This window comes from Arachis hypogaea, chromosome 16, assembly GCF_003086295.3.
Source record: "Arachis hypogaea cultivar Tifrunner chromosome 16, arahy.Tifrunner.gnm2.J5K5, whole genome shotgun sequence".
In the NCBI taxonomy this organism is placed as follows: domain Eukaryota; kingdom Viridiplantae; phylum Streptophyta; class Magnoliopsida; order Fabales; family Fabaceae; genus Arachis; species Arachis hypogaea.
This window is the reverse complement of record NC_092051.1, coordinates 25982931-26003459: the sequence shown is the minus strand read 5'-3', so window position 1 is coordinate 26003459 and position 20529 is coordinate 25982931. Positions and strand designations below refer to the sequence as shown.

Below are 20529 nucleotides of genomic sequence, written 5' to 3'. Positions count from 1 at the left end.
CTTCCTTGTTTTCTTTCAATGTGAAACTAATTCATGACACTCCTCACACTTGCTACATAACAATTCTCCCTCAAGTGTGAGCCACCACATTAAGCACATCAATTCTCCCTCTTTCTAGCTCCTCCACCATATCAACTCCTCCTCTTTCTAACTCTTCCTCTTCCACCACATACGAGTGTTCATCCAACATACTGCCACATCACACTGCGGGATACGTCCTTAAACCGATTTCACCACTTATGAGTATTCGTCCAACACACCCCACACCACACCGCCGGACACACCCTTAAACTACCATACCGATTAACCATCGGTTTTGATATCACTTGTTGGGCCATCGTGGGGACTACCAAATCAGCTCTGATACCACTTATTGGGCTACTATGGGGAGCTCTTAACTACTTGAGAGACTTCGAGAAAGAACTAAATAAGAGAACATAAAATAAGAAGACACCACATCCCATTCAAAACCTTAAGGTGTCAAGTTAATGGGTCTTTGATCTTATAAACTCTTTAATCTTTCTTGTTTTCTTTCAATGTGGGACTAATTCATGACACTTAACTCCCCTCTTTCTAGCTTTTTCTCTTCCACCATATATGAGTGTTCATCAAATACACCGCCACACCATATCGTGGACACGCCGTCTAGACCACCTTACCGGAAAGACTTTCAATATTCCACCTTGAATACTCATTAAACCACCAGGCCGATTGAACTATCGGCTCTGATACCACTTGTTGGGCCACTGTGGGGAACTCTTAACTATTGGGGAGACTTCAAGGAGGAACCAAGTGAGAGAATATAAAATGAGAAGACACCACATCCAATACAAAACCTTAAGGCGTCAAGTTAATGGGTGTCTCATCTTATAAACTCCCTAATCTTCCTTGTTTTCTTTCAATGTATGACTAATTCATGACACTTCTCACACTTGTTACTTAACAGAAAATTAATATTGGGACGTGCCTAGAAAGTTGGAGAGGGATCTAAGTTATGTCGGTCAAATAAAGAAGATGGAGAGACGTGAAGATGACCAATTCACTATTCATTTGTTCATCCAATACACAGTCAAATTTGTCGTTTAAAATACCTCATTATCCAAATTTGATTGTTTTTAATGAAATTTATTTTTTAAAGATTTCAAATTAGTATTATTAGTTCTTTTATCACTTTTATTGTTCATAGCATCAAATTTTACTAATATAATACACTAAATGACATCACAATATATATACTAGTTCTAACTTTTAATATACTACTATTGACACCACACAAACCACAACAAATACTAGACCGTGCTTAGCTAGCTGCCAATATGATAAGTTTTTGTAATTAGATTAAATCAATTTTAAATTGAGAGGATATTGAGACATTAAAATTTTTCAATTTATAATTGATTTATTCTAAATTATAAATTTATCAAGTTAGTAACAAGGTTATGAGCACTGGACTAGTTATTGAATCGGTCAAGTAACTGGTTCGATGGTTTAATAGTCCAACCGGAGTCGAATCATGGTTAAACTTGTTTAAGTAAATATAAAATATAATTATTAAAAATTCACTATAAAATTTTAAATATTTAAATTTACTAACTTCTAAATTAATTAAATTCAACATAAAACGCCATCGTTTTGAACACAGAAAAAAAAGGCCAAAATGGCGCAACACCCCCTCCCCCTTCTTTCTCTCAAAAATGAATTGAACCAAACTTAAAATGGCGCAACCCTAGCAGCCACTTGACACTTACCATCAACAACCCTAGCAGCCACTTTTCCCATTATCATCGTCGAACTCTTCTCCTCGGTTAGAGGGTTACGTCAACCGCCGGCTTTGTGTCATACAGAGCACGTTGTTGTAATCCTCGGCCTTGTTCTTGTCGCCGCCCCGGATGTCTCTGCTCGGCTTCTCTCACTTCAAGCTTGCTTGCTCGCTCTCTCTCTCTCTCTCTCTCTCTCTCTCTCTCTCTCTCTCTCTCTCTCTCTCTCTCTCTCTCTCTCTCTCTCTCTCTCTCTCTCTCTCTCTCTCTCCAATCTCACTGTCCCACGCAAACGTCTCTACTCGCTTGTCCTCATCGCCGTCACCTCCGTTTAATTACTCGGCTATCACTCCTCACGGACGTCTTTGTTTCTCGACTGTCTTTTCTTTTCCAATGATCACTCCTAGATTGCTTCTTCAGTCCTAATTTTTTTCTGAAATTAATTATGATTAATCTATACTTCTGAGTTAATTATTCTTGTTAATTTTCTGAATTTTGATAAAAAAAAAATTTCTAAGCTAATTTTTTAAAATAATTTTGTTGATTGTTTGATCGTAATTGTTAATTATGACTTCTGAGTTTTCTAAGTTCTGTAATTATTAATTGTGTATTCTAAAACTGTATGTATCATTAGATTGTTGCTTATATGAATAGAAATTTTGTGTAAATTATGTAATTTGTGTAAGTTTAGGTTCAATAATTAGAAATTTGTGTAAGTAGTGTTTAAAACTAGTTTGTTCTTTTAGTGGAGGAATGTAATGTGTTTGTTAATTATATGCGTTTTGATTTTCTGTAGCCGTAAATTTTAGTGTTTGAATTTGTGAACTTTCAATGATAAATTATATACATTTTGAATTTTAATCTACAAAATTTTAAATTTTAAATTTTATTAATTTAGAAGTCATTAACTTTAAATATTTAAAATTTTATGGTAAATTTTTAATAATTTTATTTTATATTTACTTAAACTGGTTTAATCACGGTTCAATTCGGCTGGACTATTAAATCATCAAACCAGTCACTTGACCGATTCAATGATGGTTCAATTCTCACAACCTTGCTACTAACCTGATAAATTTATAAATTAGATTAAATCAATTATAAATTGAAAAATTTCAATGTCTCAATATCCTCTCAATTTAAAATTGATTTAATCTAATTACATAAACTTATCATGTTAGTGTCAGTGTCTTGTGGTGCTCACAATTAGTAGAAAAAAAAGTCAGAAATCGATAGAGAACAAAACTAAATACCTTAAGTTATATTTATCGAAAAAATTTATCCTAAATTTATTTATTAAGTCTTGTCGTATTTTATGTCTAATAATGCTGCTTTATCTTATCATGTTCGAATTAAAAAAAATCGTGTACTGTATCTAATCATTATGTTCGCATATGATAGAAGAAGTTGATAACAATTGAAACTAAAATATCTTGAATTGTATCAACTAAAATTGAAAATCATGTGTCTGTATATTTTAGTGTTCTATCTTATGGTATTCACATTTAACAAAAAATATTATGTATACCAAAAGCTTATTTATGCATTTTTTTTATTATGTGTCTGTAAAATTTAGTAGGTAAATATCATGTGTCTATTATGGGAACCAAAAGTTTATTTATGCATTTTTTTATCACAAATAAATAAAAAATATTATGTGTACACAAAAAATTATTCACTAAATTAATCATTATATATATGTTTAATTTATTTTTATTATATAATTTATATTCTAATGTATATCTGATATTTTGATTTTTTTTTATACACATATAGTTGCAAATAATTTTAGCATCATAGTAAAAAAAATTTGTCAAATTAGTGAATATTAAAATGTGAAAAAAGATTGTCTCTATTTAGAAACGGTTTAAGTTTAATAAAATTTTGTACACATCAATTAAAGAAGCTTACAACAAAGAGTAACACAAGACGCCAAAGCCTCTTATTCGACTCTATAGTCAAGATTTACTTGCTTCTTTACTTTCCACATTTAAATAAAATTCATCACCTAAATGTAAACACAACGATAAAAAATCAACACCAAAAAAAGTTAGTTTCATTTCAATGTTACTAAACTCAATTGTCATTATAAGTTAATACATGGAATGAACCGTAAAAAATGTTGAAACAACACACAAAGCAATATGTTTAGTTATCTACACATTAAAATTATTGACAAATTTGGATCCCACAAATAATAGTGGTTCCAAGAAAAAAAAAACAAATATCTAAGTGGTTTTTCCATTTGCAATCTAATTGGATTAAGACTTAATATGAAGAAGAGTATACAATACAAGACTCATTGGTGCTAACTGGGGTTGGTATAATATGGAGGGTGTAAATTATATATACATAAGAAAAAAATCTGCTCACTCCAAAATTGGATGATGATGACCCTTCTGATATCACAAAATTAATTGAAGAAAAATACTGAGAAAAATAATGTTTTGTTACGTCCAACTCTATTTCTGTTCAAACTTCAATTCTGAAAGATTCTCACTAATTATGCAATTGAAAAGTAATATTTTTCTCGATGGTATGGTACTGCTTGTGAAGGTATCTCTTGATTTTATTGGAGCTAAGCTGCTGATAAATCCCAATTTTGTAGTTTATCTTGTGTTAAATTTAGGGGATTTTATCAACTTATCTCACATTTATTCAATGAAATAACATGGTTTTGTGAATTTCTCCTAATTTGTACTTAAGAGTGAAAACATGCTTTTTAGACCTTAAAATAGCTAAATCTAATTCACTTTAATTCCATTCGATTCCTTGATATGTTTGTTGAGTGATTTCAGGTTCATAAGGCTAGTATTAGATGGAAGAGGTGAAGAGAAAAGCATGCAAAGTGGAGAATTCATGAAGAAATGAGCATTTGGATAACTTTGTCAAGGCCACGCGCACGCTTCATCCACGCGTACGCATGAGGAGGAAATCTGCCAACGATGCGCACGCGTCATCCACGTGCACGTGTGACGTTGATCACATGACCTCGTTAAAGTAAAGACGCTGGGGGCAAGTTCTGAGCTTTCCAGGCCCAAATCCAACTCATTTATGAGGATATTTGATGCAGATTTTAAGATTGGACAAGGGGGGAGCAATTAGTTAGTATATGAAGCATGCCTTAGGTTAGTTCTAGAGAGAGAAGCTCCCTCTTCTCTCTAAAAATTAGGGTTCTTAGTTTAATTTTCTTCTAGATTTAGGTTTTTATTATTGTTTTCAATTAGTTTTTCTTACAATTTCTTGTTATTACATCCTTGTTCTCTTAGTTCCTTTTGTTAATTTCTCTTTTATGTCATTTTTATGTTTATGAACACTTTTGTTAATTTCAATTTCCTTTAATGCAATTTTGAGGTATTTCATGTTTAATGTGCTTTCCTTTGTTGTTATTGTTAATTTCTTGCATTGAGTAGTTGTAGATTTATTATTCTTGCACTTTTATGATGCTTTCCTTTTATGCCTTCCAAGTGTTTGACAAAATGCTTGGTTGGATGTTAGAGTAGATTTTTTAGCATTCTTGGCTTGGAAAGAGAAATTAGGCAATCTTGAGTCATTGATACCCAATTTAGAATGGTAATCTAGAGTTGTTAGTTAATATTGTTTTCATTGACTCTAATCTCTTGCTAATTCAATTAGTGAGTTGATTAGGACTTTTGAATTGAGATTAACTAGGCCTATTTGACTTTCTTCCTATGTTGAAGATAACATTGTACCTTCTTCCGACGTTGAAGATGACGAAATAGGATTAGCTCTTGTTAGTTATTGTATCATCATTAATGACTAGGATAGAAAGTCTTGATTCTCAATCCTTGCCATGAATGTGTCTTTTTAGTAATTATTATTTTTAGTTGTTTGATTTACATCTCTTACCATTTAATTTTTTGTTTTATCAACCCAACCCCCCTTGAAACTCATAACCAATAATTAGGCATTCGATTGTAATTCCTAGGGAGAACGACCCAGGACTAATACTCTCGGTTATTTTTATTGGTTGGACTTGTGACAACCAAAATTAAAGTTTGATTTGAGGATTGATTGTCGGTTTGGACTATGCTCACAATGAGATTATTTTGTTAAATTTCGAACCGGTATAAATCTCTCTATCAGCTGCTCGAGCCACTTGTCATATAAGCCTCTTACAATGGGATTATCGACTGGTTTTGCTACACGAACCTAGCATATATAGAAATATAGTTATTCACTGATTCAGAAATGTTGTAAGGAAAAAAATGCAGAATAAACTTAAATTACAATGCTCCACAATTATATCATTCATGAAAATTAATGACAAGTTTGCAACAGTTCTTACATTTTCCATGTAAATAGTCTCCAGCAAATGGCTCAATTCTTCAGGAGATTTCCCTTTCTTTGGTTTAATTTGACCTCCACTATTCAAGCAACCTCATTAAAATCAGTAGCATGTTAAATCAACATATAAATAAAAGCTCCATCAAAAAACATTTGAGATAAAAAGGAAAAATGCAATACTTGAAGGGTATGCCATGATCTTCAGGAAATGATAGTCACATTTACCAGTTTTAAGTTTTCTGACACCATTTTGCAAGTTCCAAAAATCATAATAGAGATCAGATCTCAGCATTGTTTTCTCCTCCACCTGCATAGACATTAGAAAGCAATTTATATCACTATATAAAGATAATGATATATATTCTGTAAATTGTTATTATGCATGAATATGCACTATCTTAAATACTTTGACAACCTTCATATACTCGAGCATAAAAAAGTTCTATAGAAAAATTTTCACAAGAACTTGCCTCAAGTGTAACTTCGTGAAAATCCAAATTCAGTATATTTATAAAGTTCAGAAGGCCATCAATCTGTCTTCAAAAAGGAATTTTAGCCACATATCGAAAAATTATTTCTGCATAACCTCCAGAGCTTTCACAGACCCCTTAAAAGGTAACCTTCTTCATTAATATTTGTCAACCTGCATGAAAGTGCATTACATCTAAACTTTTTCACAAACACAAGGAACTAAAAGATAAAGGCATTTTTTAGTTTCTTATGATCTATCCAAAGGAAATACTCTAAGCTTTGAAAATTAACTACTTTTAACTGAAAAATAGAAACCGAGCACAAAATTATTCACAAACCATTTGATAAAAGTGAATGTCACAAAACTGAGAAGATGCATGGGGAATACTAACTTGAATCAATTCCAAAACTTCTCCTATTGTTAGTACAGAATCGATCTCTGTCACCATGTTATCTTCATTCCCACTCCTTTCATCATGCGACTCCGGTTGGATAACAAAGTCATTCCTAGTAGCCTCAAGCATTTTATCATAACAAGGCATAATAGTGACGTGGTAAATTTATTCAGGGCTGTTAAAAAATTTCCAAGCATTTCATTATATAGATAATTGGAAAAGACGGCTTCTTATTCGTTTCAGCGTGACAAAAAAAAATTAAGACATCATATATGATCATAAAAATAATAGGAGACATTTTCATCAGTAGAAACTTTATTATGTTGAGTGAATACCCTACCTAAGTCCCATATCTTGACATAAATAGTGTTTTATGATGGCTCAAATTGTTTGTTATGGACTCTTTACTGTTGAAATATTTGGTAAAACAAATGACCTAAGTTGCTTCTATGCATAGCATGTCCAACCTGAAAATATATGTTCACATCATAGCAATCAGTTAGCATTCCTCCCTCCTACTTGAAACCTTACTAAAACCTATTCTAAATATTTTGAAAATAAATTTTTCATTTCCCCCTTTCTTATCTCAAACTCCAAATGCAATACCAGAAACCCGCTAGTAACTAAAGAAAGAAGCCATTTTTTATTTATTTTGTGATCAAGACATAGAAAAATTTACCGAATTAATTACTTAAGATCCAAGTTAAAGTTTCTATTTCCATATTCAATATCAAAATAATTGCAAATCCAATATTTCTTTAACACTTCTCCAAGAAATATTAAATATAAGCCAAGTACTTTCACAAATCACAATTATATATCGTTTTATCCAGCATCTAGGTATATATGCTTGAGAGACAATTTTCGAATGCATTTGGTTGAGTTAAGAAAAAGGAGTATTTTTTAATGATATAGTTTTCAATAAGAGTATTTTACAGAAGGTACTTTGTTTAGTCTGTAGGAAATGATTTCAAACTTCTAGTTTTATCACAAATATTTATATAATTCTTAGAAGTATAATTAGATTAAACAACCAGGTCTTAAATGTAGTCGTTACTAAAACTAATAGAGAGTTAAATTTATACACCAAACATGCAGAAGCAATCATAGGTAAGCTCGATTTATTCTTCTCATCATCAAACAGTTGATTCTGTTTGTACCTTGACATGAATTCCATACAAGATTCAATAAGGGTGAAATCTCTACTACAACTTGTATCGAAAATTGTCATCACTCCTAATGATTTGAAAAATCTTGTCAGCTTCTTTAAAATCTATAATAGCAAATATTCACATTTAAACTAGGAGTAAAAAAAATAAAAAAAATAGCAGTCTGATATAAAGATAAACCAAACAAGCTAGAATTCATAGAAACTGAATGTAGGAGGTTAGATTTCAAAATGGTTGTTTAAATAATGGTCTACCCACATAATTCATAGACTAAAAGCGAATATCTAAAGCATCATCTGAAGGGGAGAAATACCGAAATGAGCTGCAAGGGAGGCCTTTGGCTAAAGAAAAACAGACACAATCTTTGCTTTTCCTTTATTAAATATTAGATAAAAACTCATCCAAACTTTTTCTCCAACATAGTTGTATCCACAGACGTCACACAACCACTATATTATCAGACAAACTCATTATATAAGCTTACATAGTGGCCTTATAAACCATCCCATAAATATAGGAGAATATGTTATTTTTCTTATGATAAAAAATAACCACACCTATAACCTATTGACAATTTGACATTAGTATCTTGGATAGTCATTCATAAAATTTTTTCTTGGTGTAACCTAGATTCTCATATTTGGCCCCCAGAACCTTGAGGATATTTTTCCATAAGTCTATTTTAAACTCTTAATATCTAATCCTTCTATATAAATTTCAGCTTTAATTAATTCTTTATGATAGATCGAAGTTTTCTTTATGGCACTAAGGGTTTTGTTTGGATAATAAATAATTGCTAAGGCATTGGAAAATTCTGATTATTGGATTTTTAAGAATGTTCCGATTATCAGACTTGCAATTTTTTACTTTTTAGGAAATTTGAAAGGAGTTGCTTTTGATATGAAGAACAATAGTGTCTTGGAAGTAATTTCTAAATAGTTTTATCTAATACACCCTTTATTGCATTTTGTTCTAAGAGCCAACATGAATAAAAACTTTAACATAAAGTCAAATACCAAGTCTTCTTAAGCTATTATAAGATTAAGACTCCTAAGCATGGATGGTACCATTATATCTCTAACAACAAACTACTATGTCTTTGTATATCAGTTCTCTCACAATTTATAGAATATTTTCATCTTGATGCAAAGTGATCTGATCATTCTATAATCCCGTAGTCCGAAATTCGAATACAGCTCTATCATAGTCATAATATTACTAGCAACATAACAAAAACATTATGAAAAATCTAAAAAAAGTAATAATAATACTAAAAAATCGCTTCACACTCGCTAAATGTTAAAAGAGGACAAACCTACTTGCCAAACAATCTTTTAGAAAAATTTTAACAGATTCTGACTGAACTTGCTTGTTTTTGCCAACTGAAACGTACAGTCACACTAATAACCAAAATTATTATAAATAAAGACCCAAAAGAAAAAAAATAATGAAAGTTTCAGCTGAATATATGAAAAGAGATTTTTTTTAGCAAAAGAACACTTATTTTACTTTCTATAACAAGAGGATTGAAAAGTGAGTTGTGGAAGTTACCTTGAATCGAGCTTGTTGGCGTTTTCTTTCAAACTCTTGAGCGATACTATGCATGCCTGAGACGGTGCTATAAAATCATTGAGGTCCCCAATCCGAAAAAGAGAAGTCAGGTGAAAAAGAGAGATCAGGTGGCGATATGCGGTAAGTTGATTGATGATAAAAGAAGAGAAGGTGTCTAAAAAGGATGAAAAGTTAGGGTTTTGGGAGGAAAATAAATATTGGGACGCGCTCATAAAGGTGGAGAGGGATCTAAGTTTTGTCGGTCAAATGAAGAAGAGGGAGAGAAGTGAAGATGACCGATTCACTATTCATTTGTTCATCTAATACATAGTCAAATTTGTCCTTAAAAATACCTCGTTATTTAAATTAGTTTTTTTTAAATTAAATTCATTTTTTATAAATTTTAAATTAGTATTATTAGTTCTTCTAGTACTTTTATTGTTCATAGCATTAAAATTTACTAATATAATACACTAGATGACATCACAATATATAACAGTTCTAATAGGCAATTATTGTCACCACACAAACCACAACATAAACTAGACCCTGCTAATTAGCTAGCTGCTAACATTATAAATTTATGTAATTAGATTAAATCAATTTTAAATTAAAAAAATATTGAAACATTGAAAATTTTCAATTTATAATTAATTTAATCTAATTTATAAATTTATCAGATTAGCAACAAGATTATAAAAATTGAATCTATTATTAAACCGATCAAGTAATTGGTTCGGTAATTTAATTATCCAATCGAAATCAAACCATGATTAAATTGATTTAAGTATATATAAAATAAAATTATTAAAAATTCACTATAAAGTTTTAAATATTTAAATTTAATGACTTTTTAAATTAATAAAATTTAACATAAAACTATTGCTCTTAAAATCGGACTGGATTGACTGGTTCGACTGGCTAACCATAAACTGACAACAATTACGATCTGGTTAATCTCTTGAAACCATTGATAAAAAAATCAGTCAAAAACCGTTGAACTGGCTGCGAAGTGCGAACCGGCCCGAACCGGACCTGGCCGTTTTTCACTTTTCAACAAACAAAGTAAAAAAGAAGCTTCCCTCTCTGTCTCTCTCACTCACCTACGCATCTGCTTCCCTCTCTCGAAAAAACCTAGCCACCAACCCTGCTTTCTTCAAGCTGTGTCACCGCCGCCGCACCAACGCCGCCGTCGCGATCTGCACCGCCGGCGTCCGCACTGCGACCATGGTCGTCGAAACGCGTCTGCTCACCACGCTTTCCCGTCAGTTTTGAGCTTCCGCCGCCTCTGTATCGCCTTGCTTCCGCCGCGGTGCTCCCTCTTCGTCGCTTGGTCGAGCTTGCCTCAAGCTCTCTTTCTGCTCCAGCCCGGCTGTTATCTCCACGCTTCGGCCTCTGTTTTGGCCGAGCTTCCGCCGCTGTTCAGCCCTCATCTGAGCTCCCTCTCCCTCATCTGAAACCCTGAATCTCTGTTCTGTTCATTGTTTTTTTGTAAGTAATTTCTTGCTTATCTCTGTTGAGTTTTCTTAGGTTTCTTGAATCAATATAATTTAGTTTGTTCGTTCATGATCAATTTAATTGCTGACTGATTTTTGTTACTGATGATGAGTAATGAATGTTATTGAACATTATTGAGCTGTTCGTGTTATGAGTAATGATTTTTTTAGTTTCTCTGTTATGAGTAATTTAGATTATTGTTTTACAGTAATTATGGAACTGTTCTTGTTGTTCAGATGTATTTTTTTATTTAATTGTTCAGTGTTGTGTTAATTGTTGCTGATTGTTGCTGTTTGTTCTTGATGGTTTTGTTTGTTGATGTTTGTTCACTGCAGTGGTTGTTCTTATTGCTATTGATTGTTATTTTTTTTATAATGCTGTTTGTTTGCTGTGTTGCTCTTTTTCATGTTGTTTTTGCATTCTTATGCTGTGTGCAGCTTAATCTTTTGCTTCGATATAATTTGCTGGATTTTCTATTCTTGTTGTTTATTTGCAAATTGTTGTTGTGTATTGTTGTCTTTGAGTTGCTGTGTTCTTCTCAAATTGTTAATTTGCTAATTTGCTAAATTGAAATTGTTGTGATTTTTGAGATTGAGATTGTCCTTGTTTTTTCAGGTTAGTTCATAAGAAATTTCTTTAGGTTAGTTTATATTTGGTTGGTTGGTTAAGTTTGTTTCAAAGATGGAAATATCTTGATGTTAATTACTTTGTGTGCTTAGGTATTTAATTATGCTTTTGGTTGCTTTTAGTAGGGGATCAAGTAGTACTTGTACTTTATTAGCATATAAGCATCTAATTTGGTTCAGATGGGACAATAGCTGCTTAATTAGATTAGAGTTAGTATTATGATTATTAATTTGCACTCTCATCAACAATGAGATTAGAGTTAGATTCAAAACGTATTTAAATAAACACCTTAGTTATTTAATTTTTGAGTTTGTACTTTGATAAAATCATAACATTTTGATGACATTTCATGTAGTGCTTTAAATTTAGAAGACATTTTAAGATTTATATTAGATTATAATTATGTTTTAGGGCATTTATTTATATTTTTTATTATTTTATTATAAAACGGTTTTTCCGGTTGAATCGGTTGGACTAGTGAACCAGTAACTAGAGCGGTTTGATGACTAATCCGGTTTTCAGAACCTTGATTAGAATTGTTAAATATATTGTGATGTCATTTAGTGTATTATATTAGTAAACTTTGATGCTATGAACAATAAAAGTGATAGAAGAACTAATAATACTAATTTAAAATCTTTAAAAAATGAATTTAATTAAAAAAAAAATCTAATTTGGATAACAAGGTATTTTCAAGGACGAATTCGACCGTGTATTGGATGAACAAATGAATAGTGAATCGGTCATCTTCACTTCTCTCCCTCTTCTTCATTTGACCTACCTAACTTAGATCCCTTTCCAACTTTTTGGGCGCGTCCCGATATTTATTTTCCTCCCAAAACCCGAACTTTTCATCCTTTTTAGACACCCTCTCTTCTTTTATCATCAATCAACTTACCGCGTACCGCTACCGGACTTCTCTTTTTCAGCTTCCCCAACTACAAATTGTTGATCATAGTAGAAAGAGTCATGTCGGAAAAATTCTCCGCAGCGCTTCGGATTGGGGACCTCAACGATTTCATAGCGCCGTCTCAGGCATGCATAGTATCGCTCAAGGGTTTGAAAGCAAAGGCCAACAAATCCGATTCCAAGGTAATTTCCACAACTCAGTTTTCAATCCTCTTCTTGTTATAGAAAGTAAAATAAGTGTTCTTTTGTTAGAAAAAAAATCTCTTTTTGTATATTCAGCTGAAACTTTCATTGTTTCTCTTTTGGGTCTTTATTTATATATAATTTTGGTTATTGGTGTGACTGTAGGGTTTAGTTGGCAAAAACAAGCAAGTTCAGTCAGAGCCTGTTAAGATTTCTCTAAAGGATTGTTTGGCATGCAGGTTTGTCCTCTCTTAACATTTGGCGAGTGTGAAGTGATTTTTTTAGCATTAGTATTACTTTTTTTTAGACCTTTCATGACGTTTTTGTTCTGTTCCTAGTAATATTATGATTGTGATAGGGCTGTATTGGGATTTTGGACTACGGGATTATGGAATGATTAGATCACTTTGCATCAAGATGAAAACATTCTATGAATTATGAGAGAATTGATATACAAAGGCATAGTAGTTTGTTGTTGGAGCTATAACCGTACCATTCATGCTTAGGAGTCTTAATCTTATAATAGCTTAAGGAGACTTGGTATTTGAATTTATGTCGAAGCATTTATTCATTTTGGCTCTTAGAACAGATGCAATAAAGGGTGTATTGGATGAAACTATTTAGAAATTACTTCTAAGACACTAGTCCAAGTTGTTCTTTATATCAAAAGCAACTCTTTCCAAATTCCTTAAAAAGTCGAAAATTGCAAGTCTGATAATCGGAACATCCTTAAACACCCAATGGTAAGAATTTCCCAATGCCTTAGCAATTTATTTATTATCCAAACAAAACCCTTAGCGCCATAAAGAAAACTTCGATCTTTCATAAAGAATTAATTAAAGCTGAAATTTATATAGAAGGATTAGATATTAGCATTCTAAAATAGAATTATGGGGAAATATCCTGAAGGTTCTGAAGGCCAAACATGAAAATCTGGGTTACACCAAGGAAAAGTTTTATAAATGACTATTCAAGATACTAATGTCAATAGGTCATAGATGTGGTTATTTTTTATTATAAAAAAAAAACATATTTCCCTATGTTTATGGGATGGCTTATAAGGCCACTCTGTAAGCTTACATAATGAACTTGTCTGACAATACAGTGGCTGTGTGACGTCTGCGGAGACAGTTATGCTGGAGAAACAAAGTTTGGATGAGTTTTTATCTAATATTAAAAAGGGAAAAGCAGTGATTGTGTCTGTTTCTCCCCAGTCAAGGGCCTCCCTTGCAGCTCATTTCGGCATTTCTCCCCTTCAGGTGATGCTTTAGATATTCGCTTTTAGTCTATGAATTATGTAGCTAGGCCATTATTTAAACAACCATTTTGAATTCTAGCCTCGTACATTCAGTTTCTATGAATTCTAGCTTGTTTGGTTTATCTTTGTATTAGACTGCTGTTCTCTTATTCTTTTATTCTTTGTTTAAATGTGAAATATTTGCTATTACAGGTTTTTCTCTTATTCTTTTATTCTTGGTTTAAATGTGAAATATTTACTATTACAGGTTTTCAAGAAGCTGACAAGATTTTTCAAATTATTGGGAGTTATGGCAATTTTTGATACAAGTTGCAGTAGAGATTTAACCCTTATTGAATCTTGTATAGAATTCATGTCAAGGTACAAACAGAATCAACTGTTTGATGATAAGAAGAATAAGTCGAGCCTACCTATGATTGCTTCTGCATGTCCAGGTATATAAATTTAACTCTATTAGTTTTGGTAACGGCTACATTTAAGACCTGGTTTAATCTAATTATACTTCTAAGAATCATATAAATATTTTTGAAAAGAATAAAAGTTTGAGAGCATTTTCTACGGGCTAAACAAAGTACCTTGTGTTAAATACTCTTACTGAAAACTATATCATAAAAAAACACTCATTTTTCTTAACTCAACCAAATGCACTCGAAAATTGCCTCTCAAGCACATATACCTGGATGTTGGACAAAACGATATATGATTGTGATTTGTGAAAGTACTTGGCTGGCTTATATTTAATATTTCTTGGAGAAGTGTTGAAAAAATATTGGATTTGCAATTGTTTTGATACTGAATATGGAAATAGGAACTTTAACTGGGATCTTAAGTTATTAATACTGTAAATTTTTCTGTGTTTTGATAAAAAAATAAATGAAAAATGGCTTCTTTTTTTAGTTAATAGTGGTCTTGTGGTATTGCATTTGGAGTTTGAGATAAAGAAGGGGGAACTGAAAAATTTACTTTCAAAATATTTAGAATATGTTTTTGTAAAGGTTCAAGTAGGAGGGAGAAATGCTAACTGATTGTTGTGATGTTAACATATATTTTCAGGTTGGATTTGCTATGCAGAGAAGCAACTTGGGTCGTTTGTTTTACCAAATATTTCAAAAGTAAAGAGTCCACAACAAACAATTGGAGCCATCATAAAACACTATTTATGTCAAGATATGGGGCTTAGGTAGGGTGTTCACTTAACATAATAAAGTTTCTACTGATGAAATTATCCCTTATTATTTTTATGATAATATATGATGTCTTAATTTTTTTTTGTCACGCTGAAACGAATAGGAAGCCATCTTTTTCAGTTATCTATGTAGTGAAATGCTTGGAAATATTCTTTTACAGGCCTGAAGAAATTTACCACGTCACTGTTATGCCTTGTTATGATAAAAAGCTTGAGGCTGCTAGGGATGACTTTGTTATCCAACCGGAGTCCCATGATGAAGGGAGTGGGAATGAAGATAACATGGTGACAGAGGTCGATTCTGTACTGACAACAGGAGAAGTTTTGGAATTGATTCAGGTTAGTATTCTCCATGCATCTCCTTAGTTTTGTGAATTCATTCACTTCTATCAAATGGTTTGTGAATAATTTTCTGCTCTGTTTCTAAATCCAGTTAAAAGAAGTTGATTTTCAAAGCCTAGAAGAATCTCCTTTGGATAGATCGTAAGAAACTAAAAACTGCTTCTATCTTTTAGTTTCTTGTGTTTGTGAAATAGTTTAGATGTGATGCACTTTCATGCAGGTTGACAAATATTAATGAAGAAGGTTACCTTTATGGGATCTGTGGGAGCTCTGGAGGTTATGCAGAAACAATTTTCCGATATGCCGCTAAAACTCTTTTTGGAAGACAGATTGATGGCCCTCTGAACTTTAGAAATATACGGAATTCGGATTTTCAGGAAGTTACACTTGAGGCAAGTTCTTGTGAAAATTTTTATATAGCATTTTTTTTTATTGCTCAAGTATATGAAGGTTGTCAAAGTATTTAAGATATTGCATATTCATGCATAATAACAATTTATGGAATATATATCATTATCTTCATATAGTGATATAAATTGCTTTCTAATGTTTGTGCAGGTGGAGGGGAAAATAGTGTTGAGATTTGCTCTCTGTTATGGTTTTCGGAACCTGCAAAATGTTGTCAGAAAACTTAAAACTGGTAAATGTGACTATCATTTTCTAGAGATCATGGCTTGCCCTTCAGGTATTGCATTTTTCCTTTCCATCTGAAATGTTTTTTGATGGAGCTTTTATTTATATGTTGATTTAACATTCTACTGATTTTAAGTAGGTTGCTTGAATGGCGGAGGTCAAATTAAACCAAAAAAAGGGCAATCTCCCAAAGAATTGAGCCAATTGTTGGAAACTGTTTACATGGAAAATGTAAGAACTGATGCAAACTTGCCATTAGTTTTCATGAATGATATAATTGTGGAGTTTTGTAATGTAAGTTTGTTTTGCATTTTTCTGCTGCTTACAACATTTGAATCAGGGAATGACTAAATTTCTGTATATGCTAGGTTCGTGTAGCAGAACCATTCGATAACCCCATCGTAAGAGACTTATATGACAAGTGGCTCGAGCAGCCTGGCTCCGATAAAGCCAAGAGACACCTTCACACACAGTACCATCCTGTCGAGAAAAACATTACTTCTCAATTGCATAATTGGTGAGAAAATTTCAGAAGCGAAGTTTGAACAGAAATGGGGTTGGAAGGAACAGCACATTTTTCCCAATATTTTTTTTCAATTAATTTTGTGGTATCGGAAGGGTCATCATCATCCAATTTTGGTAGTAGACAGATTTTCTCTTATGTATATATATAGTTTACACCCTCCATATTTATACCAAACCCAGTCAGCACCCGTGAGTCTTGTATTGTATATCCTTTTTCATGTTAAGTCTTAAGTCTTAACCTAATTAGATTGCAAATGGAAAAATCACTTAGATATTTATTTAGCTTTTTTTCCTTGGAGCCACTATTATTTGTGGGATCTAGGTTTGTCAATAATTTTAATGTATAGATAACTAAACATACTGCTTTGTGTATTGTTCCAATACATTTTACGGTTCATTTCATGTATTAATGTATAATGACAGTTTAGTTTAATAACATTGAAATGAAAGTAATTTGGTGTTGATTTTTCATCATTGTGTTCACATATAGGTGGTGGATTTTATTTAAATGTGAAAAGTAAGGAACCAAGTAAATCTTGACTATAGAGTCAAATAAGAGGTTATGGGGTCTTGTGCTATTTTTTGTTGTAAGCTTCTTTAATTGTTATGTACATAAACTTAAACCGTTTTTAAACAGAAACAATCTTTTTTTCACTTTTTAATATTCACTAGTTTGATGAAATGTTGATTATGATGTTAAAATTATTTATACTATATGTGTATATAAACAAATCAGAATATCAGATATATGTTAGAATATAAATTAGACATTGAAAATAAATTAAACATATATATAATGACTAATTTAGTAGATAAGTTATGTATACATAATATTTTGATTAGATATAAGAGACGAGAAGACTTCATAAATAAAATGTGTGGTAAGATATAAAACAATATATTGAAACACAAAACACGATAAGACATGATAAATAAAATGAACACAATAACCTGTCATGATAAATAAAATGAACACAATAACCTATTGAATAACACGATGAGGTAACAAAATATATCAAGTAGAATGTACATGATAAGATATAAAACAACATTTTAAGATGTTGAATAATGAGGAGATAAAATACAAAAAGATATAGTAAGTTAAATTAACAAGTTACAATATGACAAAATATAGTAAGTAAAATTAATACAGTAAAATAAAACACGTAAAGCTTCAACACCACAAGACATGGGGATCAGGTGTACTTTACTTGTATGTGGTGTCAGCAGAAGAGAAATCGGACGGTGCGAGTTGGGGGGCCTAATCGGACGGTCCGACTTGTTCACAACAACACGGACCATACGAGTTGTTCACTGCAGTCACGTGTCGCAGGCGCCTTGTCCCCAGGACAGTGCCCCCTTAACCAGCATACCCCCTTTACTCCATCCACACCTACCTCTGAGTCCCTCTCAAACCTTCATTTTCATCCCCACCCAGCAGCCATTCTCTCCCCTTCTTCATCCTTCAACAAATTCTGCTGCCTCTGCTTCATCCAAAACAAACTGAAATGCCAAAAAAGAAAAAATATAGAGATGTTGATCGTTCTGAATTTCATATTGTAAATTATCTCAGCTATGATAATTATGTAAGTGTATTTATTAAATTTTTTTATATTTCAGAATCATTATTATTGTTGTTAGAAATTTAATTATAATTATTGTTGGAGATAGTTCAACTTAGGAACATATATAGCAGTCACATTATTATCATTATTATTATTATTATTATTATTATTATTATTATTATTATTATTATTGTTAGAAATTTAATTATAATTGTTGGCAGTAGTTTTAACTTAGGAATATGCAGTATTATTATTATTATTATTATTATTATTATTATTATTATTATTATTATTCAGAAATATAATTATTATTGCTAGAAATTTAATTATAATTGTTGTTGTTAGTAGTTCAAGTTAGAAACATGCTGACATTATTATTATTATTATTATTATTATTATTATTATTATTATTGATAGAAATTTAAGAATATATATGTTTAAATAATAGTTAGAAATATATATGTAAATATGGTTAGAGAATATTTTAATCAATGATAATATTTGAGTTAGAGTAATATGATAGATTAATAAAAATTATATGTTTAGAATTTTTTGTAATAATTTTAGAAACTATAATTAATTATTTAACTTTTATAATTAATTTTGGAAATTATAACTTTATAAATTAAAGAAATTTTTCGTAACAGTAAATAAAGTAAATGGGTGCCGAATTTTTAGAAATAATGTTGATGATTTTGATTAAAAATGAGACTTTGTAAAATATAATACAATGTGTTTGTTCATTGTTCATAGTTAGCTTTCGGATAATCAATTAAATTTAGAAGTTAAAATATTATTATTTAGTAAATTGGAGTTAGTAAAATTGTTTGTTTTAATTAGATTTAATAAAATTATGTACGATAGTTGTGTGATTTGAATTAATATTTGTTGTTGAGTTAGTGGTGATAAACAGGAACGGATCCAGAAATATTATTATGGGGGGCCAATGACATATATAATATTAAAAAATTATGTAAAAAATTATATAATGTAAGATGTATTACAAAAATATACCGATAGATAATATATTTTAAAGTGTAAAAAATATGTGTAGACTTTTTACTAATGAAGTAGTCGATTCTTGGCATTATAAAATTCATCGATAATAGAATTTGTGTCAAATTTTTCAGCAATTTTTTTTCAATATAATTAAAAGACAATTAACAAGAAATTCATCTTTCATTTTATTTCTGAGTCATTCTTCACAATATTCATAGCTAAAAAAGATCTTTCAGTTGTAGTAGTTGAAACAGAGAGAATTAATACTAAATGAATAAAAAAAGACGATCACAAAAAAAAAAAAAGAATATACTTTGTGGGATTTAAAAAAGTTTTATTTAATTAAAAAATATTAGTAATAATATCTTTTTCATATTTTTTAAATATTGTTACTTACTTTTTAGATATTAGAAATCATTAATATTTAGGTTGAACTAGACTATTATTTATAGGATAAAGTATACTTTTTGTTCCTAAAATTTGACATAAGTTTCAAAAATACCCCTAAGTTTTATTTTGTTTCAATTTTGTCCCAGAAGTTTTCAATTTGCATCAAATATATCCTCGACGGCTAAATTTTTAAAAATTTAAGACAAATCTAACAATAATGCATGAAAATTATGTTTGATTTGCTTGTGTTGAGGGGTTGTTCTTATAAAATTGTTGTTGAATCGGTCTTAAATTTTTTGAAAAATTAGCCGTCAGAGAGATATTTTTTATGCAAATCGAAAATTTTTGGGACAAAATTGAAACAAAATAAAATTTAGGGGTATTTTTAAAACTTTTATTAAACTTCAAAGACAAAAAATATACTTTACCCTTATTTATACTAGACTAAATATTAAATAAATTTTTAAATAATTAAATCATACTTAATAATTTACTACTATTAATTTTTTTTAAAAAAAAGTTGGGGGGTCGAGGCCTCCACTTGTTCCCGTATGTCTGTCCCTGGTGATAAATGATTAATAATGATAGTTAATTAATTGGTAGGTTAAGATGGTAATGACTAAATTTGGCAATTAACAAAAAAATTAGCATGATTTTACTAAATTAGTTGCTCTAGTTAGAAAATTATGATGTTTTAGTAGTAAATTAGTAATTGTTAATAATTTAACTACATACTAATTTATATTTAACTAAACCAATAACTA

At 30.9% G+C, this 20529-nt stretch overlaps 1 protein-coding gene and 1 pseudogene across 2 annotated transcripts; one reads left to right on the top strand and one right to left on the bottom strand.

The window, feature by feature from the left end:
* Window positions 1-70: 70 nt before the first annotated feature.
* Window positions 71-11133, bottom strand: LOC112756891 (protein NAR1-like; annotated as a pseudogene).
* Window positions 10725-17282, top strand: LOC112758657 (protein NAR1). 2 transcript variants are annotated; one of them, XM_025807370.3, is made up of 12 exons: window positions 10725-11142; window positions 12705-12867; window positions 13033-13106; window positions 13973-14126; window positions 14373-14559; window positions 15179-15305; window positions 15473-15650; window positions 15745-15794; window positions 15874-16045; window positions 16212-16338; window positions 16426-16517; window positions 16655-17282. In XM_025807370.3, the coding sequence occupies exons 2-12, from the start codon at window positions 12745-12747 to the stop codon at window positions 16805-16807; spliced, it is 1437 nt and encodes a 478-aa protein (XP_025663155.1). In that variant the 5' UTR covers window positions 10725-11142; window positions 12705-12744; the 3' UTR covers window positions 16808-17282. The 2 variants fall into 2 exon arrangements, with proteins under 2 accessions (XP_025663155.1, XP_025663154.1); XM_025807369.3 differs by having other exon boundaries at window positions 16423-16517.
* Window positions 17283-20529: the final 3247 nt, after the last annotated feature.